General features: G+C 41.2%; 1 protein-coding gene across 1 annotated transcript in view; it reads left to right on the top strand.

The window, feature by feature from the left end:
• The window catches only part of slc24a1 (solute carrier family 24 member 1), a 51100-nt gene extending 33150 nt beyond the window's left edge, over positions 1-17950 (top strand). The window contains 5 exon segments of the mRNA XM_068018367.1: positions 3903-4192; positions 10808-11053; positions 13821-13910; positions 15426-15592; positions 17701-17950. Of these exon segments, the coding sequence (XP_067874468.1) occupies positions 3903-4192; positions 10808-11053; positions 13821-13910; positions 15426-15592; positions 17701-17950 (1043 nt within the window).
• The last annotated feature ends 7316 nt before the right edge of the window (positions 17951-25266 follow it).

Below are 25266 nucleotides of genomic sequence, written 5' to 3'. Positions count from 1 at the left end.
CACTACTCTCAACAGCCTGTACACTGGAACTACAATTTAGGTTCCCATTCCCCTGCTGATTTAGTTTAAACCCCCTTCTATATCTGAGAGCAGACTGAAACTGATGGTTGGACTGGAGGGGCACGATATGTAATGTGGGTCTCTGTAAATAAAAACTTGTAAGTGTATAAAGACTAGACTCGAGTTCTATCCTTCACCAGCTGCCTTTCTCAATTAGAGCACAGCCTGGCTCTGATGTTAACTTCATGTCCGAGACTTAGCTCCCAGCAGAAAAAGCTTCCTTCTTTCTCCCCTATCAATTCCTTTCAAAATCTTAAAATCCTTAATCAAATCACCCCTTACCCTTCTGTATTCCAGGGAATACAAGCCTAGTTTATGAAATCTCTCCCTATGATCTAACCCTCATATACCATTCTGGTGAATCTGTACTGCACTCTTTCCAAGGCCAATGTATCTTTTCTAAGGTATATGTCCAGAACTGTACTCAATATTCCAGATTCTATAACTGCAGAAAATCTTCCTCCCTTTTATATTCTAGCCTCTAGTTATAAAGGCTAACATTCCATTAGCGTTTTTGATTTTTTTTTTGTTCCTGACTACTACATTTTTAGTGATCTGTAAACATGGATCCCTAAACCTTTTTGGAGCTCTACTGTTCCTAGCTTTTCACCATTTAAATAAGACTCAGAGCCATCCTTTATTGGTCCAAAATGGATGACCTCATGAAATCTATCTGCCACAGTTTTACCTACTCATTTAATGTCTCTGTAATTTTATGCTCCCATATTGTACCACAATTTTTGTGTCATTGGGAATCTTGAATATACGGCTCTCTATTGTGTTATCTAAATCATTAATAAATATGGTGAATAGTCGAGGCCCGAGCATAAATTCTTGACGATCACCACTAGTCTCTTCCTTCCAATTCGTGCGTGTGCCCATTGTTCCTACTCTCTGTCTTCTTCTGCCTAATCAATCTCCTGAGCAGGTCAATAATTTGCCTTCAATTGCATGAGCTTTAATTTTAGTTAATGGTCTGTTATACAGAACCTTATCAAATATTTTCTGTATAAACTACATCTATAGACATTCCCCTATCCCCTACTTTAGTAAAAAATTTACAGGTTCAGTAGATATGACCTTCCCTTTACAAATCTATTTTGGTTCTCTCTAATCAGCTCAAATTTCTCTAAGTGCTCAGTCACTCTGTCCTTAATTAAAGATTCCAGTAACATCCCCACAACAAATGTTAGGCTAACAAGTCTATAATTTCCTGCTTTCTCTCTTTCTCTCATGGAGTTACATTTGCAATTTTCCAATCTAAAGGGACAATTTCTTAATCGAGAGTGCTTTGGAAGGTAATGGTTAAAGCATCTGCAATTTCTTCATATACTTCCTTTAAATTCTGGGTTGAAAACTATCAGGTTCTGGGGATTTGTCACTCTTTAGTGTCATTTGTTTCTAACACTGATTTATTTCTTACATTAGGTTTGTTGAGTTCCAATCCTTGATTCATTATTAGTTTCCCTGGAATGTCTTGTTCCTCTACTGTGAAGAACGACACTAAATAATTGTTCAATGAGTCTGCTATTTCCTTATTTTCATTTGCGATTTTACCCACATCTGTTTTCAAAGGGCCCACAATGCACTTGACTGCCCTCATCCTTCTAATATAATTGTAAAAACAATTTCTGTTAATCTTGATATCCCTTGCAAGTTTAATTTTGTATTCCCTTTTGCAGATCTCACCATCTTTTTTGAGTTCCGTTGCTGTTTTTTTTTATATCTCCCCCAGTCCCCAGGATCTACACTATTCTTTGCACTTTTCTGTGTTCTTTCCTTTATTTTTATGTTCTCTCTCACATGGCTGTTTTATTTGGTAAAATACAGCTCTTGCCTATTGATCTTGAATAAAGCTAAATTCTTTTTTGAACAGCTCCCACTGTGAATCTCCACTTTTATCCATAACAGTTTTGACCAGTTTGCTGTTGACAGTCTCTGACTGATCCTGTTAAAGCAAGCCTGACCAAAATCTACAAAGTTAATATATTACTATCTGATGAAGGGTCACTGACCTGAAATGTTAACTCTGTTTCTCTCTCCACAGATGCTGCCAGACCTGCTGAGTATTTCCAACATTTCTAGCCCGACCAAAATCTATAATCTTAATATTGATGTGAAGTTTCTCCTTTTCAAACCTAATGTTGAACTCAATCATATTATGATCACTGTTAGATAAATGTTCCCTTACTATTAGATTATTAATTAAGTCTGGCTCATTATTCATTCCTAAATCTAGTATGGCCTGCCCTCTTGTCAGAACCTCAATATTACAAGATGAGGAAGGCCATTCAGTCCATCCATCCTCCGTCCCATCATTGTTGCATCTAATTGGTTCTTAAATGCTTCTGAGTTTTTGCCTCCACTGGTCTACCTGGGAGTCCATTTGATGTGGTACCAGGTTGAGGCTCTTCAAATTCCATGGAAGCTTTCAAAATTGGCAGAGAAGGGAGGTCAGACTGGAACCCAAGTCCCAGAGTTGAAAGGCCACTGTGCTAACATGCTGCAAAATCCAGTCCCTCAGGAAAGAGCTTTGCTGTAACTCTACCTGTGATACACTTGGATATGGGACTACGGGATACTGATACAAAATATATAAAGTGGAAAATTGTCCAATTCCCAGCACTGGTCTCTGCATTAGTCTCAATCATCTAGAGGCATGGAAGAGGATTTTTCCAGAGATTTGTTTCCCTAATTGGACTTGGCTTTTTGATCTGGTTTTCTGCCTATAACAGGAGACTGTGTGTCACTGAGGGGGTAAGGAGTCTTGAACTGATGTAGGAAGCATCACAATTCTATGGGACAGGTTAGATTGACTAGTTGGTCTATTCCTGTCCAACATTTGCATATGTTTGTATGTTTGTATATACTACTGGCTTTCAACTTGGGGTGCAATTTTTTTTAACCTAAAACACAAGTTGAAAATAAAGAGTGTTCTTGAACATTGGATTAAAAGATTAAAAGAGGAGATCTTTGTCACCTATTCTGGGCTGCATGTTTTGAAGAGTGGAGGTGCTTCACTTTCTGTGTGTTTAACTTTTGCCAAGTAGCCAGTGATGATAATGTGACAATGTTGTCAGAACTGCAAAGCTATTAACTCAATATAGTAACTGAATAATAAAAATCACATCACTTGCCCCAGAGCAGGCAAATGGCTGTTGGTGTGTCTGAGGAGGAATGCGTGTCACTTTTGTTTGAGATCCCTCTCACCACTATGTTAATTCGGGTATTAGGCCAGTTAAAATGAACAGATAATGGCTTCCATTACAATAGTGGATAGGGAAGATTATATAATCATTTCTAGATTCTGATGTCTTCATATTAAGACGGTCAATATGTCTGACTTCAGTGGACCTTTTAGAGAAAGATTCATTCTCAAGATGTGGCCTTTGCTGGCATTTAATTTCCATTCCTAGTTGCCCTGAGAAGGTGGTGATGAGCTGCCTTCTTGAAGCACTGGCAGCAGTTTTATATAACGAAGAGGCTTTGTTGACCACTTCAGAGGGCAGTTACAGGTCAACCACGTTGAAATGGGACTGAAATCAAGTCTAGGCCAGACTGGGTAAGAACATCAAGTTTCCTTCCCTAAAGAACATTAATGAACCAGCTGGGTTTTTTAAATAACAATCCAGAAGATTTTATGGATACTTTTACTGGTACCAGCTTTTCACTTCCAGATTTTTTTCATTAAACTGAATTAAAATTTTAGAGAAACTGATTCCTAGTTGTTGCTGGATTTGAGCTTGAATGATAACCCCAACACTGAAATACACCCTTTTAATATTGAGCATAAAGAATAAAGCTCAGCACTGAAACTTTAAAGATTCATAATTTCTGTTTAGCAGATGGAGAGACGGGTGAGAAGACGGGTGAGAAAATGGATGAGAAAATGGATAAGAAGACGGGTGAGAAGACGGATGAGAAGACGGGTGAGAAAATGGATGAGAAGACGGATGAGAAGACGGGTGAGAAGACAGATGAGAAGACGGGTGAGAAAATGGATGAGAAGACGGATGAGAAGACAGATCTCCCCAACACAGTGAATATTGAAGTGACCCCCCCAACTGACCCACCAACCCCATCGTCACTGACAGAAGGCGCCGAGGATGAAGCCAATCCCACCAAAGACCAAGTAAGTGGCCCCAAAGGATCCACTCTTTTTCCATTTCAACTACTCTACATTCTATCTAGTCTGTTCAATGAGTGGGGAGAGAGCAGTTTTAATGGGACGAGAGAATCTCCCTCCAGGTCCTGCTTATGAGGGAATTATACCATCGCAGTCATAGAGGTTTACTGTGTGGGTTGGACCAACATAGATGGTACCTCAACGCAATAGTTGTGTCAGAATGGTGCCAGAACTCTGCTGAGATCAGGACTGGGTTTCGCTTGAGCTAGTTTGCTTTATCACTCCTAGTTCAGATTTTTACCATTGGGATTGTGAGAAACTAGAAGCTAGCTATGGGGAAGAAACTGTTTAGAAAACACTGCTTGGATTATTTGAATGGGAGACAGAGGCTTTTTCTAGACATTATCATAAGTGGAAACCTGGGAAATATTGAGAATTCAATTTCAAACTCAACCTTGTCTTTCATCGGACCAAGTCTTAAGGTTGAGTTCTTTGATGAAATAGTGGAGAGGGTGGATGAGGGCAGTGCTGTTGATTAGCTGTAAATAAGCTTTTAGAAAGTGTTCGATAAAGTGCCACATAATAGGCTTAATGGAAAAGTTTAAATCCATGGAATAAAAGGAACAGTGGCTGCATTGATACAAAACTGGCTAAGAGACAGAAAGCAGAGAATAGTGGTGAGTGGTTGCTTTTCAGACTGGAGGAAATTGTACAACGGTGTTACCCAGGATTTGGTATTGGGGCCACTGTTCTTTTTGATATATATTACTGAGTTGGACTAGGCCGCACAGGGGATAATTTCAATGAGAACACAAAGCTTTGAGATATTGTAAACAGCAAGGAGAATCGTAACAGACTTCTGGAGGGCAAAGGCAGACTGGCAGTGAATGAAATGTAACACAGAGAGGCGCAAACAGTGGTGTATTGTCTCTTTATTTCTGAATAAACTGGGTTTGGTTTTATCTAACTGCATCCAGGACTTTATTTGAACTTTCAACAACAGAAAGGTGTTGCAGTTCAGTCCTTGACTCGGGAGATGTACTGGAGAGAATTGAGTTCATCCCTTCCAATACACACACATGCTGCATACTGAGTACCTTGTATGTTCAAATATTTTCACATTTGTCATGCTCGGCCCCCACCTGCCAAGAATGAGGCACATTAATTTTGTCATATGAACACTGATTTTAAACTGTTACTGAAGCAAAGAAATGACTTGTTAAACAGATCAGACGTGGCTGGAAAAGACATTTGCATATTAACAGACAGTGCTTGGAAGGAAAAAGGACCATTCCCTGACACATTCAACCCACAATGGATCTTGACCAGGTATTGTATGTAAGAGGAGCATTCCAGAGAATGCTAAGGTGATGCAATCCAGGACTGGTTAGACCAGCTAGTCACATGATTAACTGGCTGTTCCAGGGTTTTTTTGAACTGGCCACTGAGCGTTTGAGCAGAAAGTCTGTTTGCTCCTGAACAGAGAAGATCTCTCCCGTCTGCTCCCATCTCTTTCTCACAAGCCTCTGAATCTACTGAAGACACATAAACCCCACAAGAGAAAGTCTCCTACACCGAACAAGGTTTAAGAAGAATACTGGGCCCCAGCGAAAAGCAAGATCTACCTACAATCAAAGACTCTACCATGAGCTCGAAGAACCGTAACTAAAACTCTTCAGATATTGCCTCAAACATTTCCACTTTATTTCTTCTGCTCTTTTCTGTCTCTATTTGCATGTGTGTATCGCGTATGTATGCTAGCGTGGGCGCGTTGTGTATCCGTAGGTGTTAACCGAATCAGAGTTTAAGTTTAATAAATTTCAACTTTTCTTCTTTAAACTTAAGAAAGCCTGTTTGTGCTGATTTTTTTGCCTTATAATTGGAAAGTGGTGGACAAGGATTCACCAAGGGGGAACTAAAAACACGGTGTGTTTAAAATTAAACCCTGTTACAGTAAGATCGGGTGAAGCTGAGAGGAAACCCTAGACACCTTTCTCACCTGGTCATAACAGAAATCTGGGGGCTACCATCCTGGATTTTACTCACAGACAAACGAGAGAAATTGGAAATGGGAAGCCAAATTGTTCCCAATCAAAAAGAGCAAGATTAATACAGGTTTTCTTGTGGTTGTGTGAAGCTAGTAGCTCTCCAAGCCAGGGTGAAGTAACTTCGGATAAGTTAAAAGCACTGTCTATGGAAGAGTTGAGGAAAATGGCTAAGCAGTGTGGGATCACTGTACGTGACAAGGCTAGGAAGTCTGAACTCCTAAGGCTAGTGACCAACCATTTTTCCCTTGAACCTGAAGAAGCAGAAGCAGTGTTAGAAGCAGACCCGGACAGGGATAGCAAAGATACAATTGGAACAGAGGAAACTTAAATTAGAGGAAAAAGAGAGGCAGGAAAAAGAGAGGCAGGAAAGGGAGACAGAGCCTTCCAGAAGGAACGTGAAGAAAATTAAAGGCAGGAGAGGGAGAGAGAAAGAATATTCCAGAAGGAATGTGCAGAGAGTGAGCTGAAGTGAATTGAGTTAACTAGGGGGTGACAGAGTAACCCCAGTGAAAGTATGGCTAATATGGAGGAGCATAATTCAGGGCTGGGTACAATATTGTTAAAACTAACTCAACTAATCCCAAAATTCAATGAGGAAGATGTAGAAGATTTTTTGTGTCCTTTGAAAAACTGGCAAGGCAGCTACAATGGCCAGCTGAGACCTAACCTCTTTTATTACAAAGCAAGCTAACTGGAAAAGCCCATGAGGTTTATTCCCTGTTGCCAGATGTGAGTTCATCAAATTATGAACTGACAAAAAATGCTATTCTCGGGGCATATGAATTAGTACCGGAAGCCTGTCACCAAAAGTTTAGAACCCTGAAGAAGCAAGCTAATCAAACTTACCTTGAGTTTGAAAGAAGTAAACAGCTGGCTTTGGACCAGTGGCTGAGGGCTGTTAAAGTACAGCTCAGCTATGAGAATCTCAGAGAAGTAATTCTGTTCGAGGAATTTAAACACTCTCTCCCACTCTCCATAAAGACCCATGTAGACGAGCAGTGGGTTCAGAGAGCCCGGCAAGCAGCCGTTCTGGCTGATGAATTTGCTTTAATTTAGAAGTCGGTTTCCCGGGGGGAACCTTTCCTAATCATCCCCACAAAACCCAAAAGGGCAAAAGTTGGGAAGGTGATAGGAGCCCAAGCAATCCTGGGAGAGAATGAAAAGCAGGAGACACAGGGGGCCCTCCTCTGGCCAAAAGTGAAGGTGCTGTGAGCAGTTAGAGTGAGACCCAGAGACCTGTGTGCTTCCATTGTAATAAAGCAGGGCATTTAAAAGCTGACTGCTGGAAACTAAAGGGAAAACCTGTAGGGTTAATCAGGGTAAAGGCTTGCTTTAGATCAGGAAAAAGAACCCGACACAATCCTGACCGGACCACAGCAGACCCGAGCCCATCCCGGCCCGACCTGACCATCCATTTGCTTACCTTCCGACTGGGAAGCTCCAAGAAGCTGCAGCGCATGAGTGATGATGTCATAGTGACGTCACTCGCTCACTGCACCGACTCAGTTTCATCCTGGACTCCCAGCTCAGGTAAGTTTTTTTTATTGTGAATACTTACCAGTAGAGCACTTACCGTATATGTCCGACCCGGCCCGACTCGATCTGGACTCGGCCCAACCCGACCCGAGCCCGAAAGCCAGCCCTGGAAGATGGGCCTGACCCAACCTGAACCTGACACACGTCGTTGGGTCCCGTCGGGTTCGGGTCGGGTAGCAAGCCTCTAAATCAGGGCACATCCACTCAGTGCAGACGTGTCCCTGATGGAAAGCACAGCAGAACGAGCTGTGGCTTCAACTGCAGTAAGGGTGAGACCCAGGAAACTCATGGCTTCAAGTGCAGGAAAATTCAATAGGATTCCTGAAGGTTATCAGGGTTTTGTGTCTGAAGGGAACGTAACCCCATACCCCTCGAGTGGGGCAAGCAAGCCCATAGTGATACACAGGGAGACAGGGGCTACTAGATCCCTTTTACTTGGAAAAGGCCTGACCTTTCCCCCAGAGAGTGCAGTGAACACCAGAATGGTGGTGAATGGTATTGGAGGGCAGTGTATGTCTGTACCTGTACACCGGGTGCACCTGGAGTGTGACCTAGTTTCAGGACCAGTGACTGTAGGGTTGTCCCTAGTTTGCCTGTGGACGGGGTTGACCTGCTCCTAGGTTATGATCTGGTGGGGGGGGGGGGGGGGGGGGTGAAGGTGGTAGCCGCAACCTCCCCCCCCAAGTACTGAACGAAAGACCGCAGGAGGTCAGAGAGACAGGGCAATGGCAGGAGACGGTCCCCTGCAGTTTCCCTGAATGTGTAGTCCAGCTCCCCCACAGGAGACTGCATTGGCACTGCAGGCAGATGACCATGAGGTCTGTCTGTCTGAGACTTTCTTTGGAAAGTTAGAAGACCCAGGGAGTGAATTAAATAAATTTTCCCTAGCTGAGGCTCAGCGAGCCGATCCAGTATTGCAAGAGTTAGCACAGGCTGCCCAGTCTGAAAGTGAAGCAGAGGGAGTCCCTGATTGTTACTATTTAAAGAATGAGGTATTGATGAGGAAATGGAGTTCTCCTCATCAACCCGAGAGCAGGGAGTGGACAGTAGTTCATCAGTTAGTGGTGCCGCAGAGGTACTGGGGAGAAATATTAAGGAGGGCCCACGAGACTACAGTGGCCGGTATACGACAGACCAAAGCCCGCATAAGACAGCAATTTGACTGGCCAAAACTCCACAAGGATGTGGTGGAGTACTGCAGGAGTTGCCACATGTGCTAGGTTGAGGGGAAACCCCAACCTACAGTGAAAGCTACACCCCTAAGTCCTGTACTGGTGTTAGGAGGACCCTCCAGCAGACGGCTGGTGAACTGTAAGGGACCCCCACTGAGAACAAAAAGGGACAAGCAGGCACAAGGCTGGCAAAAGGTTAGACAGGGAAGGGGAAAAAGTGACCAAGAGGGCAGGTTAAAGGAAGTCCGGAAGGAATCCCGGATGAAAACCTCCACTGTCCAGTCAGCCAACTCTGAAAATGTGAAAAGTTGGACCCCACATCCTCCTACGTAAATGCAGATACTAGAAGCACCCCACCAGAGTTGCTAACAGCATTTACAGGAACCTGCAGAGACAAAGAAAGACCTCTAGGGGCCACAGAAACTGTGAGGGTGATGCCTCACCTAGTTGATGTGCCACAGGGGAGTGCAGTAGAGTCTGCACAAATACCTGCAGGCAGGAGTGTCCCAGAAGACAAAGGGAAGAATAGCAAAGAATCCTCCCCTACAGTCAGAAAAAAAGCGAACCACCCATTCCCCCTGATGCATGACTCAGCAAAGCACTGAAAGGGAGTTCAGGATAGACCTGCCCTCGACTGACTCTCCTGGAAAAAAAAATTCCAGCTCAGGGCTAATTAAACCCAACCATCTAAAAGACCCTAGGTAGCCATGGAAATGGGCAAACTGAAGAAAAACTCATGTTTATTGGGATGCCAAGAAAAGGACAATTTTAATAAGTTTTAGGATTTGTGAATGAATGAGAGAAATGCATGTTTTTAATGAAATGCGCCTTTTCTCAAATCATATTTCATTCCACATGAGGTGTCATGCCAGGCCCCTTTCCTGCCAAGAATGAAGCACATTAATTTTGTCATGAACATTGATTTTAAACTGTTGCTGGAGCGAAGAAATGACTTGTTAAACAGATCAGACGTGGCTGGAAAAGACATTTGCATATTAGCAGACAGTGCTTGGAAGGAAAAAGGACCATTCCCTGACACATTCAACCCACAATGGACCTTGACCATCAGGTATTGTGTGTAAGAGCAGCATTCCAGAGACTGCTAAGGTGATACAATCCAAGATGTAGTCAGACCAGTTAGTCACATGTCTAACTGGCTGTTCCAGGGTTTTTGAACTAGCCACAGAGAGTTTGAGCAGAAAGTCTGTTTGCTCTTGAACAGAGAAGATCTCTCCTGTCTGCTCCCATCTTTTTCTCACAAGCCTCTGAATCCACTGAAGACACATCCACCCCAAGAGAGAAAAGTCTCCTACAGTGAACAAGGTTTAAGAAGAATACTGGCCCCCAACGAAAAGCAAGATTTACCTACAATCAAGGACTCAACCGTGAGCTCGAAGACCCGAAAGAAAAACTCTTCAAATATTGCCTCAAACTTTTCCACTTTATTTCTTCTGCTCTTTTCTGTCTCTATTTGCATGTGTGTATCGGGTATGCATGCTAGTGTGGGCACGTCGTGTATCCGTAGGTGTTAACCAAATTAGAGTTTAAGTTCAAGTTTAATAAACTTCAATTTTTCTTCTTTAAACTTTAGAAAACCTGTTTGTGTTGGTTTCTTTGCCTTATAATTGGAAAGCGCTGAACAAGGATTCACCAAGGGGGAGCTAAAAACAGTGTGTTTAAAATTAAACCCTGTTAGGGTAAGACCTGGTGAAGGCTGAGAGGGAACCCTAGACGCCTTTCTCACTTGGTCGTAACACATTTCTGATGTTAAACCATAGCTTCACTCACAATGCGGAGCCATCTTTTAAACATTATCAATATGTTGTAAATTCTTTCAATGAACCTTTGTGTTTCTGATATATAAGAGTGAAGATGATGGAAAAGGTGATGGTGATGAAAAGGATGGCGGTGATGGTTCTGATGGTAGTGATGATGATGATGACAGTGATGAAGATAGTGATGATGAGGAGGACAATGACGAGGAGGAAGCCAATGATGAAGAACCTTTGAGTCTTGAATGGCCGGAGACACGACGGAAACAGGTCACTTACTTATGCCTGCTGCCCATTGTGTTCCCGCTCTGGCTAACGGTGCCTGATGTCAGAAATGCAGTAAGTGAGAAAGGATTGTGTGGAAAATTAGTCATTAATAATGGGGCAAATGATTGAGTCTGAAATTTGATCAAGTGATGTGTTTAATATCAGAAACCACAACAGTTTGGTCACCATATTTTAGGAAGGATGTGAAGGTCCTTGAACGTAGGAAATTCGAGCAGGAGTAGGCCATTCAACTTGATTATGGCTGATCATCTACCTCCACCATTTTTCTGCACTATCCCCATATCCCTTGATATCTTTAATATATTTAATATCTAGAAATCTGTCGATCTCTGTCTTGAATATACTCAATGACTGAGCCTCTACAGCTCTCTGGGGCAGAGAATTCCACAGATTAGCAACTCTCTGAGTGAAGAAATTCCTCCTCATCTCAGTCCTAAATGACCTACCTTTTATTCTGGGACTGTGTACCCTGGTTCTATACCCTCCCACCCCCCCACCCCAGTCAGGGGAAACATCTTTCCTGCTTCAACCTTGTTGAACCCTGTAAGAATTTTATATGCTTTAATGAGATCACCTCTCATTCTTCTAAACTTTAGAAAATACTGGCCCAGTCTCCTTCATCTCTCCTCATAGGACAATCCCATCATTCCAGGGATCTGTCTGGTTGAACCTTCATTGCATTCTCTCTATGGCAAGTATATCCTTCTTTAGGTAAGGAGACCAAAACTGTACACAATACTCCAGGTGCAGTCTCACCAAGGCTCTATACAATTGCAGCAAAACTTCTTTACTCCTGTATTCAATTCCTCTTGCAATAAAAGCTAATATACCATTTGCCTTCCTAATTGCTTGCTGCACTTACAAGTTAACTTTCAGTGACTTATGAACAAGGGCATCCAGGTCCTTTTGGACATCAGCACTTCCCAATCTCTCTCCATTTAAGAAATTCTCTGCATTTCTGATTTTCCCTACCAAAGTGGATAACTTCACATTTTTCCACATTATATTCCATCTGCCATGTTCTTGTCCACTCACATGCCCTGTGTCATCAGCAAGCTTGGAAATATTACATTTGGTCCCCACATCCAAATCATTGATACAGATTGTGAACAGCTGGGGCTCAAACACTGATCCTTGTGGTAACCCACTAGTCACAACCTGCCAGCCTGAGAATGACCCGTTTATTCCTACTCTCTGTTTTCTGTCCATTTAGCAATTCTCAATCCATGCCAGTATATTAACCCAATCCCATGTGCTCTAATTTTGTTTACTAACCTCCTGTGTGGGACCTTATCGAAAGCCTTCTGAAAATCCAAATACACCACATGCATTGGTTTCTTCTTTATCTATTCTGCTAGTCACATTTTCAAAAAACTCTAATAGGTTTGTCCAACATGATCGTGTACAGTTTTGGTCTCCTTATTTAAGGAAGGATGTAAATGCGTTGGAGGCTGGTCAGAGGAAGTTTACTAGATTGATACCTGGAATGAGCAGGTTGACTTATGAGGAAAGGTTGGACAGACTGGGCTTGTTTTCACTGGAGTTTAGAAGAGTGAGGGGAGACTTGATTGAAGTTTATAAGATCCTGAACGGTCTTGACAAGGTGGATGTGGAAAGGATGTTTCCTCTTGTGGGAGAGTCCAGAACTAGGGGTCACTGTTTTAAAATTAGGGGTTGCCCTTTTAGGACAGAGATGAGGAGAAATTTTTTCTCTCAGACGCTTGTGCGGTTTCGGAACTCTCTACCTCAGAAGGTGGTGGAGGCGGAGTCATTGAATAATTTTAAGGCAGAAGTAGATAGATTCTTGTTAGGCAAGGGAATCAAAGGTTATCAGGGGGTAGATGGGAGTGTGGAATTTGAGACACAAACAGATCAACCATGATCTTATTGAATGGCGGGGCAGACTCGAGGGGCCGAATGGCCTACTTCACTCCTAATTCGTATGTTTGTTTACATTTCCCTTTCATAAATCCATGTAGACTCTGCCCAATCCTACCATTACTTTCTCAGTGTCCAGTTGTAACATCCTTTATAATAGATTCTAGCATTTCCCTACAACTGATGTCAGGCTAACAGGTCTAAGTTCCCTGTTTTCTCTCTCCCTCCTTTCTTAAATAGTGGAGTTACATTTGCTACCTTCCAATCTTCATTCCAGAATCTGTAGAATTTTGGAAGATGATTACCAAAGCATCCAATATCTCCATAGCCACCTCTTTCAGCACTCTGGGATATAGAGGGCAGAGAGGAGATTTATCAGATTGGTTCCAGGGATATGGGAATTTAGCTACAAGGTTAGGTTGGAAAAGTTGGGGTTGTTTTCCTTGGAGCAAAGGAAATTGAGGGGAGATCTGATAGAGGTGTACAGGATTATGACAGGTTTAGATAAGGTAGACAAAGAAAAGCTGTTCCCGTTAGCTGATAGTAAAAGGACTAGGGAACACAGATTTAAGGTTTTGGGCAAGAGATGCGGGGGTGGGGGGGGGGATGTGAGGAAGAGATTTGATTGGTGATGACCTGAAACTCAGTGCTCATGAGGCTAGTGGAAGTGGAGGCAATGATTTCAAAAGGAAATTGCACAGGCACTTGAGGAGATTAAACTTGCAGGGCTATGGGGATTGAGTGGGGGAATGGGACTGATTGTATTGCTATACAGAAAACTGGCATGGACTCGATGGGCTGAACAGCCTCCTTTGGTGCTGTAATGACGCTGACTCTAAAAACCTAAAATTAGATGAAATGATCCTCAGTTTAAGAGTCATGTCCCTAACATTGTAGAGGATAGAATATTTGTGACATACATTATTTTCTTATTTAACAGGCTTCAAAGAAATACTTTATTGGAACCTTTTTTGGATCAATTATGTGGATAGGCGCTTTTTCATACTTGATGGTGTGGTGGGCCCACCAGGTAGGTGCAATGCTACTGAAAAGTTACTTTTCCCACACAAATTTAATCCATGGATGTTGAGCTATGGTTGGAATATAAAATGCACTTGAATTGACTTTAAGTACTGGAACTACATCCAAGTAGAACGAATCCTGCATTACTGTAACAAGAAATGTTCTCTTTGCAACAGGATTTCTATAACCTACAGTTTAATATCCATGTCGCTCTCCACCTACTGAATTGTTGAGCAGTTCAACACAACAAAAGCTGAGGAGGTGGTGGTGTAGTGGTAATGTCACTGAACTAGTAATCCAGAGATCCAGTCTAGTCCTTTGGGGACATGGGTTCAAATCCCACCACAGCAGATGGTGAAATTTGAATTCAATTAGTAAATGTGGAATTTTGTTTAAAAAAGCTAGTCTAATGGTGACTATGAAACTATTGTTGATTGTTGTAAAAAATCCATCAGGTTCACTAACGACCTTTAGGGAAGAAAATCTGCCTACATGTGACTCCAGACCCACAGCAATGTGGTTGACTGTTAAATGGCCGAGCAAGCCACTCAGTTCAAGGGCAATTAGGGATGGGCAATAAATGCTGGCCTGGCCAGTGACACCCACATCCCATGAATGAATAAAAAAAATCAACAGAATAAACAGAAATACATTCTGCACAAATAAAATTAGATTTTAAATCACAACTGAAGGGATCAGTTGTTTTAAGATTGCTGCAATTGTATTTAGTATATATCAGGTAACTAGAAAATATTTGTGCTTCCTAATGGCATTTGTATTCAGATCTTCTGCTTGGATTATGAATTTCATACAGTGAGGAATCTGAGAAAGTGTTTGGGTCGCTAGAATTCTGTACAATGGAATGAGAGAAATGGTTTGATTCCTTATATTCCAACCACTGGGAATGAATGGCAGGCGGTTCCTGCCATTTGCAATAATTGGTTTGGCATGAATAAATGGGAAATGCTTCAGTCCTGAGGAATTCCTTCCTAAAATTTTCTCCCCATCCCTGCTTGAAGTTATTGACTCTCACTGGAGTACAGATCCCTAGGCATTGACTCTTCCTAGAAGGTGCTGGATATGGCTCAGTGGGTCCCAGAATCCCTCTGGCTCTCTGCTCAAATATTCGTTATTCTGTTGCAAACCTAGACAGTGAGGATCACAGACTATTCAACAGTGGAGGGCTGAATCTCTTCCTGCTCTTAAATATCATTGTATAGGTGCATCTTCCAGTAGGAATCATTGGAGAAGTCTCAACCAATCCCAGTTGGACTGAGGCCAGCTTTAGTGGCCAACCTCTGTCCAGCTGAGAGTAGCTAATTTAAACGTGAAACTTTTAGGTCTGTATAACTTGCTACAGCAAGTAGTGCATTTACACAGCAAGCTGAAATTCTCCACTGGAATCAGAAATCCTTTTCACTCCAGAGTTAATAGTATGAAGACAGATGAAATTCTGTGATCTTGTATCTGTCCTGGACTGGTAGAAGCACAGGGATTGTACAGCTATTTCCTTTTTACCCAGGTTGGTGAAACAGTTGGTATTTCTGAAGAGATAATGGGTTTAACCATCCTTGCTGCGGGCACCTCAATCCCTGACCTCATCACCAGTGTTATCGTCGCTCGCAAAGGTCTGGGGGACATGGCGGTGTCCAGCTCGGTGGGAAGCAACATCTTCGACATCACAGTTGGGCAAGTATCGTTTGTCAGTCTGTTGAGATAATGGGGTGAATTTTCACAGGGTGGGGTGTGGGAAAGGTCTCCATTTACACCACATTTTATAGTTTCTGTTGCACTTCCATTGAAGATACAAAGGACAAGCTAAAGACTACCTGCAGAAAAACAACACCCCACCACTCCTGTCCATGTCTATATTTTAGTGCATAAACGTTTGTATTTACTATTTCTTGTCAGCCATGGCGCAGTGGGTAGCTTCTGAGTCAGAACATTGTTGGTTCAAGTCCCACTCCAAACATGTGGGTATAAAATCTAGGCTGATATTCCACTGTGGTACTGAGGGAGCGCTGCACTGTCAGAGATACCTTCTTTTGAATGAGACATTAAACCGAGGCCCCGTCTTCCCTCTCAGGTGGATGTAAAAGATCCCACCGCTCTATTTCAAAGAATAGGGAAATTCCCCCTATGGTCCTGTGACCAAAATTTATCACTCAAACAACATCACTAAAACAGATTTCTGGACATTATAACATTGCTGTTTGGGGGACCTTGCTGTGCACAAATTAGCTCCTGTTTTTCCTAGAACAGTGAATACATTTCAAAAGTCTTTCATTGACTGTGAAGCACTTTAGAACATGCTAAATATAGATCCACAACAGGCTCCACCAATGCTACACTGCCCACTTTACACTGACACAGTGCTCATGATCCACACAGAGAAAAGAAAGGGATAGAATACCACCTAATTCTTCTATTAACGCTCGGTCTGTCCACCTCTTTCGAAGAATTGATTATTTAAAAAGGTTGATAAGAGCCTTTTAATCTCTGGACAGTTCACCTGATTGAAAATTTGGTTATGTAATAACACTGCAAGTTGTGAAGAGTTTGAATGTGAGAGTTATTTCACACCAATTAAAAAGTTAGCACACATGTAGATTGCTTCTCAAGTCCTGACTATGCAGGTACTTTGAGAGCAGCACTTGATTCCGGTTCTGTAGATGTGAGCACAATGTTAGGTGCAATCAGAAGTGTGCTGGCTGCTAATCACACTCATCGGGTGGCAGTAAATCCTGCTTCAATAAATGCATTCAGAGCGGTACCTAATCACAGGTCTCACAATCTGATCAGCTTTTGATCCTGGCTTCACAGAATCACTCTGTCAAGTTAAACAATTGTCTTGAAAATGTCAATTACATGTTACTATCTGAAGCTGATTTAAGGGGAAGATTGGCATAGATGGCAACACCGTCACCTTTGAGTCAGAGGTTATTGGCTAAAACCCCTCTCCAGGATGTCAGCACATCAGTTACTGTGTGATGAATTGAGTGCCATGGTGGCAGTGAGGGGCGTGGTGGTTGGTGAATGTCAGATTCCAGCAGCTAAGGAAGAGCAGCCCTGAAAGCAGCATCATGTAGAAACAACACTTACGTCCTTCACTGGAGGCCAATGAAATTCAGGAGTGTAAAATACGCAATGTCCCTTAGTATAGGGAGAGGGGCATATGATTAAAAAACTTTTGTTGTAATGTCTGACCTTCACTGTGGAGGTCCCAGCAATGGGAGATGCGGAATTTCAGCTGCAGCCATGCCCTGTGTTGGAGGGTGTGTTCTGATACCCGGCCTGGAGCAGGCACAGCCAGTGGGTGCAAATTGAAAAAATACAATATAAATGGTTGACTTCAGTGTGAATATTCTAAACTGAACAAACCACTACATAACTGTACAGTACTTAATTCCCTCTCAACACAGCACTGACTTTTCTTTGCTTACAACTTGCATTTTTATAGCACCTTTAACATAACAAAACATCCCAAGGCCCTTGGTAGGAGCATAACCAAAAAAATTGACACTGAGCCAAAGGAGGAGATATTAGAATAAGTCACAAAAACTTGATCAAAGTAGTAGGTTTTAAGGAGCATCTTAAAAGAGAGAGAGGTGGAGTGGTTTAGGGAAAAAGTTCAAAGCATGAAATAATACGGATCAATGCCTGCTGGTAGCCTCATTGCACAGCCCAAGTGTTCACCCAGTGGTTGTAACACTCATGATTACCATCTCTCTCTCACACACACTCATGTTTACTCATCTGTTAACCTTCTTTTGAATTCTTTTTCTTCTGTATGACAGGCTTCCAGTGCCCTGGTTATTGTATACTGCCTTTAATGGATTCCACTCAGTTCCAGTCAGCAGTAATGGCCTCTTCTGTGCTATTGTACTACTCTTCCTGATGCTGCTGTTCGTCATCATCTCCATTGGTTTCTCCAAGTGGAAGATGAACAAATTCTTGGGCTTCACCATGTTTTGCCTCTACTTTACGTTTTTAATCATCAGCGTAATGTTGGAGGACAGGATCATAGTATGCCCAGTGTCCATATGAACTCTGACTTTCTACCCTTGACCTATGAGAGGACGCTACCGAGGATTGCAATTTGAAATGACAAAACACTCAGAATGTAGGTTGATGGAAACATTCTAAAGCATCAACCCCATCCATACCCAATGTTCTCATTGTGGATTTTATTAATAAATTCAGACCAGAACCGATGGATGTTTGCAGTAAATGTGAAAATTACTACTAACACTTGGATTCAGACAAGATGAAAAAGGTAACAGTTAAATAGCCCCTACTATCTTGTATTAAAGGTGTGGCACAGCAAGTGAGCCCAGTTTCCAAACATGGATATGATTAATAATGCTGAAAAACCATAATAACAATAATCCCAAAGTATATTTCAGTATTTGATGTTTATGTGCCAATAATAAAGTGGCATGGAATCAAAAGAAGCCTTTCTGGCCATAAAACCCACACCTTCAAACAGACCACGTGAATTCTGCCCACCAAAATTAGAGCATTTTGGAAAAACTGTTATGGAAAAGGTTGAACACCCACATGCTGCTCTTCCATGAACTGAACTTGACTAGGAAATAGCCCCAAAACAGTGGCACTACCCCATAAACATCACCTTTCAGAGGTTATTAATAGTTAATACAATAGTCATTAGTGACAACAGTGTTTTGGAAATTGGAAACTCAAGGTAATCAAATCGGAGGTGATTGACACAACTTTAACTTTAGAATGTGCCACCGAACAGTCTTACTTTAGAATGGCTTCAAAGGTAGGATCAAGGGAAATAGGACAGTTCTGAGATCTCCATTCTAATCCCAGTTTGGGGGTGGGGCAGTGGCGTAGCGGTAGTGTCGCTAGACTAGTAATGCAGAGCTCAGGCTAATGCTCTAGGGATATGGGCTCAAATCCCACCACGGCAGATAGTGAAGTTTGAATTCAATTAATAAATCTGGAATTAAAAGCTAGTCTAATGATGACCATGAAACCATTGTCAATTGTTGTAAAAACCCAAATGGTTCACTAATGTTCTTTAGGGAAGGAAATCTGGCGTCCTTACCTGGTCTATGACTCCAGACCCACAGCAATGCCCTCTGAAATGGCCTAGCAAGGCACTCAGTTCAAGGGCAATTGGGGATGGGTAATAAATGCTGGCCTAGCCAACGATGCCCACATCCCACAAACGAATTTTTAAAAAAAGTTACTTTGATGGGATCCTTACACTTTGCATTCTCAATCCACTTCTTAATGGATCTATCTGGTATAAAACTGCCATAATTTAGTATTGACGCTACAGCATGGAAGCAAATTAAGGTGTTAACAGGAAACTAAGATAAATTGGTTAATGCACCAGTTAAAATAACAAAGAAACCAAATTCACTCATTTGATATTATCACAATATTGATATCCCAGGCTCTAAACTGGCAATCTTACTCTGTGAACAGGGAGGAATAGTGGGTGTAGAAAATGAAAGTCAGACTAGTGCAATAGTGAGTGTTCTGATGAGGACAGTTTGGTGAAGAGGGAGTTTCACTCAATATCTAAACCGTGTTAAATCAGCTCAGAGAGAAGTAGTTTCTGATATTGGGTGCCAAAAGTGAAAAATAAACTTTCCCAGCCCTGAACCTTTCCCCTTGATGAATGGAATCAAGGTTCATCTTTCTCTTTCCAAATTGACATACTAATTGTACAATTTCTCCTCCCCCCCTAAAATTATTCAAATTTACATCATGAAACACCATATTTAATGAAGCTCATTTCATCGTGATGGTGCTCCCATTTTTTGAGAAAGCACTAATCCCTTTAAACATCATAAATTATTTTTGTACAAAGATTTCTGCTGTTTGTAAAATCATTGTTCAAGGTTATTGTGTCTCACTTCCTGATGTATGAGCTAAACATCAGCATTGTCTTGCATTATTACTGAATGCTTCATCATGTCTCAAAAACTACTCAGTGTTATTTTAGACTTTATTACTCCCTAATTCTATTTTACAGTATATTTTAAATCGGCTGACTGGAACATAGGAACAGAAGGAGGCCATTCAGCCCCTTGAACCTATACCATAAGTCAGATAATGGTTGGTCTGTACCTCAACTCTTATTTACCTGACTTTGCTCCATATGCTTGGATACCCTTACCTACCAAAAAAAATTGATCAATTTCAGTTTTAAAAATTTTCAATTGACCTCTAGCATCCACAGCCTTTTGGAGAGTTCCAGATTTTCACTACCATTTGTATGCAAAAATGCTTCCTGATTTCACTGCTAAGTGTCCTAGCTCTAATTCTAAGGTTATGCCCCCTTGTTCTGGACTCCCCCATATGAGAAAATAGCTTCCCTGTATCCATCTGACTGAATTTTTTCATCTAACATGATCAAGACAGAGATGTGATCAATGAAAAAATTGTTTTGTTGCAGTGAGAGTGTCAGCCAGCCATTTCGATAAACCTGGATGGTGTATGTTAAGGTCGTCAAATAAATCTTACTATAACGATTCCAGAAAGTTTTGGTACCAACACAGGAGAACTGTGCTATTGACAGCCTAAAAGATAGCAGGAGGAGCTCCTATGTTCCCACCATATAGAGCCATCATACAGCCTGTTTATGCACTCTAGACAATAGTATCTTCTTGGTACTGTCATTTGGGGTGGGGTAACAATGGAAATGTATATAGACTCAAGAAACTGGCTTAGAGGACTGAGAAACTATCAGCATGGTTTATGTTGTGCTGGGAAAGACTGGAGGGATGACAGAATGTAAGAAATCAGAAATATTCAGTTACTGAGCACAGCAAACAATCACCATATGTGTAACAACTCAGGATAAAAAAACAAACATTTTAGTGCTTTTAAAAAAAATGAATTTTATTTATTGAATTAATATTTTAAAAGGGAAACAGCACATTGACCATACCATCTGATGTGTTTTATAAAACTAATGCAGTAACAGGATTTTATATTATATGTAATAAATTTCAAGAGTTCACTATACATTTTGTTCTAAGATTAAATCAGTTTTCAGTTGTGTTTAAAATTTTGAATGTATTGTGTGGTTGTAGAAGGCAGTAAGTAAACTGAAGGAAATGGAGAGAATGATTGGGCTGTTTTCTTGTAATAAAATGTTTAATATTTACAAAAAATATACTTGGTAACTTGTCTGTGTCATTGTCATTGATGAGTAAATAAGTGTCTATTTTCAAATACAAAATGGTGATGGAGTTGGGGGACAGAGAACTTCGCTTCACAGTGACACTTAGTGGTCAGAAACTGAATAACTTGTGACAGTTGACATAGTAAAATTAAACAGTAATTGTGAACAATAAAGACCAAAAATTGTGACACCAGGAATAAAAGGTGTGACCTGAAAGTATGTATATAAACACACACACACACACATACTGATCTCCAGGAGTTCTGTACAAGGGGAATTAAGACCAAGTACAGTCTTCAGGTGAAGTCAGGCTTGTGTGGACCAGGGTGCAGAGACGTAATTCAGTCCCCATTTTAGAGTCTTATTTATGTAGTTATATTATAAATTCCCATGCCCACATTTATACTGTAAATATCCTATGTAAACTTGTCACACTAATTACACCCGCCAGCTAGTATTGGCGCTGCCACATTAACTGGAGGAAGGGTGTAATTAGTGTGACAAGATTACATAGGCAGTTTCCATTATAAATGGACATAAGAATTTATAATGGGAAAGTTAACAGGAAGTGTGCAGATAGAATTTTCAATATAGTAAATAAAGGTTAGGAAACTACATTTCCTCACATAGTAGTTTTTAATTTATAAAACTCCTTAAAAAACTGATTTTTCCTTCCCCACTCCCCCGCCACCCCGCACCTTCGGTCATATTTAACTGGTCAGAAAGTACTTATTGTTCCCCAAGACTTTCTCTAGAACACTAGTTTGCACTGAGAAATGTGTGTTTGTGCCATTGAGAAACTTTGTGATTTCTTGTTTTGCCCCATTCCAAACCATAAATGCTATTTCCATAACATCACCACCACCACCTCCCCATCACCACCACCTCATCCATGCCTTTTGTCACCTCCACACTCGGCTCTCTTGGCACGCCCTCGAAACTCTGCCTGTAAACTTCTGGTCATCCAAATCTCTGCTGCCTGCACTCCATTAATATTGGTGACTCTAATGTCAAAAATATAACTGAAGACATCACTGCGATCTAAATGGCTTCAAACCCAACACACCTTGCAACTGTTGAGTTCCGTGACCTTGTCTTTGTAGAAAATAATTCACTAAGAATTTAAAAAAAATTTTAATCAGAAAGCTCCACATGTTCACCTCAAATTCTTTTCACCGAAGCACCAGCATTGTAAAGATACATATAAAAAATGTAATCAAGAATGAACTTCATGTGGAGCAGTTCTGAGCAGCGTTCCATTGATTCAAATGCTATTCATGAATCCATTCATTTAAAAAAAGTGGGTAACTTGTGTCAAAACTGGATGATGGTGATAACTTAAAGAGATATACCATGAAGTGATTCAGAGGGAAAAAATTTACACAAAAGTATCGATAGCTGCTGAGGTTTAATTAGTCAAGTGCACCTGCAAAGTATTAATGAGCTACTTCACCTGGGCGCCAACGGGAGCCTCTCGGTCCGGGAACTAAGATCTTTTTAGGCAGCAATATTTGCAGAATGCATCATAAGGTAATTGCACTGGCCATTGTGCTAATTATCACCCTAACACCCACCTTGTGAATCATCGTACAGTTTTCCAGTCAATATTAGTTCCCAATTTAGATTGCTAATAGTATTACAGTGGACTCATTATAAAATGTATAAAAGGTTACAATATTGACCATACACCTTCAGTCCTACTGAAAGAATTCTGCTGCACTTCCTACATACAACTACCTCTTCTGTTCATGCCACCGACTTCGACACAAGACACACTCCTTACAATATCTGTTCAACTGATCACATTATTTAGCAGAACAGTTTGTATTAATAAGTTAGATATTTTGTAAATACAACTTCAACTTCAGCATTCAATTTGTACATTAAGTTCTAATACATCAAGTGTCCAGTAATTGGAGACTGAATCACAAATAACTGATATTATGACAATGACCATGACAGGCTATTTCGCCTTGTCCAGAACAGTAAAACCTGAGGACACAGCCTGCACGTCAAGGTGGGCAAATTCAAAATTAACCCGTGGAAACATCATCAGTGAGCGAGTGATGAATAATTGGAACAGGCTTCCTTGGGAGAATGTGGAAGCAGATGGTATTGATTCATTCAAAACTAAATTAGATCAATTTCTTTCAGAAAATAACAATTTGGGATCCAAGTTGAGATGTGATTGGTGGTGAGTGTAGAGTACTTGGGAGGAACAGGTGACTTTGGACTAGTGATTCCCAAAGCTCCCCACCACTGGGGGATTTTCTCACCTCATGTCTAGGTCTGTTGTAGACTCACTGATAGAGATTGATTGTTGTGATTAGTCAATAACTCCATTCTCATTGTATCAGTGACTGCCAGGATGGTAGAAGGTGAAAACTAGAAGGACCTTGGTCTTTTTTCATCTGATGATTTCTATATTATGAATATAGGTCAACCATGACTGAATTAATAGACACAATAAATTTAATGTACTCCAAAATAGTCTAAATGCTAAATACTCTACTAAACAAAAGTGATGCACTGTCTTTTTGCATATGAAATTACCAGTCTTACCAAATGTGCTGATGACAGGTGCTCCAGAAACAACTGGATTTTGTGCTCAAGTCTCTGGGATGAAAGTGTTAACATTGAGCTAAGGCTAACAGAAAATACAGTAGGAATAGACGAAAGAAAAGGAGCAAGAAATATGTCTGTCTTTTTAATAACCTATAGGAATATGGAGCAATCAGATGAACACAATTTCCATTTAAAACAGAAGTCCTGTTCTTTCATAAAAGCAAAATACTGCGGATGCTGGAAATCTGAAATAAAAACAAGAAATGCTGGAAATACTCAGCAGGTCTGGCAGCATCTGTGGAGAGAGAAGCAGAGTTAACGTTTCAGGTCAGTGACTCTTCTTCGGAACTGGCAAATATTAGAAATGTTAAAGGTTATAAGCAAGTAAAGCGGGGGTGGGGCAAGAGATAACAAAGGAGAAGGTGTAGATTGGACAAGGCCACAGAATAGCTGACCAAAAGGTCATGGAGCAAAGGCAAACAATATGTTAATGGTGGGTTGAAAGACAAAGCATTAGTACAGATAGGGTGTTAACGGACTGAAGATTGAACAACAGGAAGTACAAACATGAAAAAAAAACAGTGGGTAAGCAAACTGAACAAACTAAGATGAAATGAAACAAACATACAAGAAAAATGTAAAAAAGCATGACGGGCCCCCCATTTTACTTTTACTTTTAGTTATTTTTTCTTTTTTATTTCAATTCATCACACCATTAACATATTGTTTGCCTTTGCTCCATGACCTTTTGGTCAACTATTCTGTGGCCTTGTCCAATCTACACCTTCTCCTTTGTTGTTTATGTTTAGAGATACAGCACTGAAACAGGCCCTTCGGCCCACCGAGTCTGTGCCGACCATCAACCACCCATTCATACTAATCCTACACTAATCCCATATTCCTACTACATCCCCACCTGTCCTTATATTTCCCTACCACCTACCTATACTAGGGGCAATTTATAATGGCCAATTTACCTACCAACCTGCAAGTCTTTTGGCTTGTGGGAGGAAACCGGAGCACCCGGAGAAAACCCACGCAGACACAGGGAGAACTTGCAAACTCCACACAGGCAGCACCCAGAATTGAACTCGGGTAGCTGGAGCTGTGAGGCTGCAGTGCTAACCACTGCGCCACTGTGCCGCCCTTGTTATCTCTTGCCCCACCCCCGCTTTACTTGCTTATAACCTTTGACATTTCTAATATTTGCCAGTTCCGAAGAAGGGTCACTGACCCTGAACTCTGCTTCTCTCTCCACAGATGCTGCCAGATCTGCCGAGTATTTCCAGCATTTCTTGTTCCTGTTCTTGCATATGAGGCAAGAGCAAGTATTTGGTGGGAGAAGCAGCTAAGACAGCCAGTTCGGTTATTAGCTTCCACAATGAAGGCTCTGCGACTGTACCTTGGCTGTGTTTCATCAAACTTTTTTTTTTTTTGAAAGGGGCAGGATTAGAAGTGTTTTTATACAAAATTTTCTAATTTATAGAAACCACAAAGAATCAACCTCAGATCTTTCCACTTTTTGCCTCTGTGAAGATTTAACTAAAAATACACAAAGCTGTTCCATATCGCAAAGCATTGCTCAGATGTTATACAAAAACAACGCAGCATAAAAATATTTGATTAGACA

Source organism: Heterodontus francisci, chromosome 38, assembly GCF_036365525.1.
Source record: "Heterodontus francisci isolate sHetFra1 chromosome 38, sHetFra1.hap1, whole genome shotgun sequence".
Taxonomy (NCBI): Eukaryota; Metazoa; Chordata; class Chondrichthyes; order Heterodontiformes; family Heterodontidae; genus Heterodontus; species Heterodontus francisci.
Note: the sequence above shows the minus strand (reverse complement) of the source record. Positions and strands in the feature narration are given on the sequence as shown.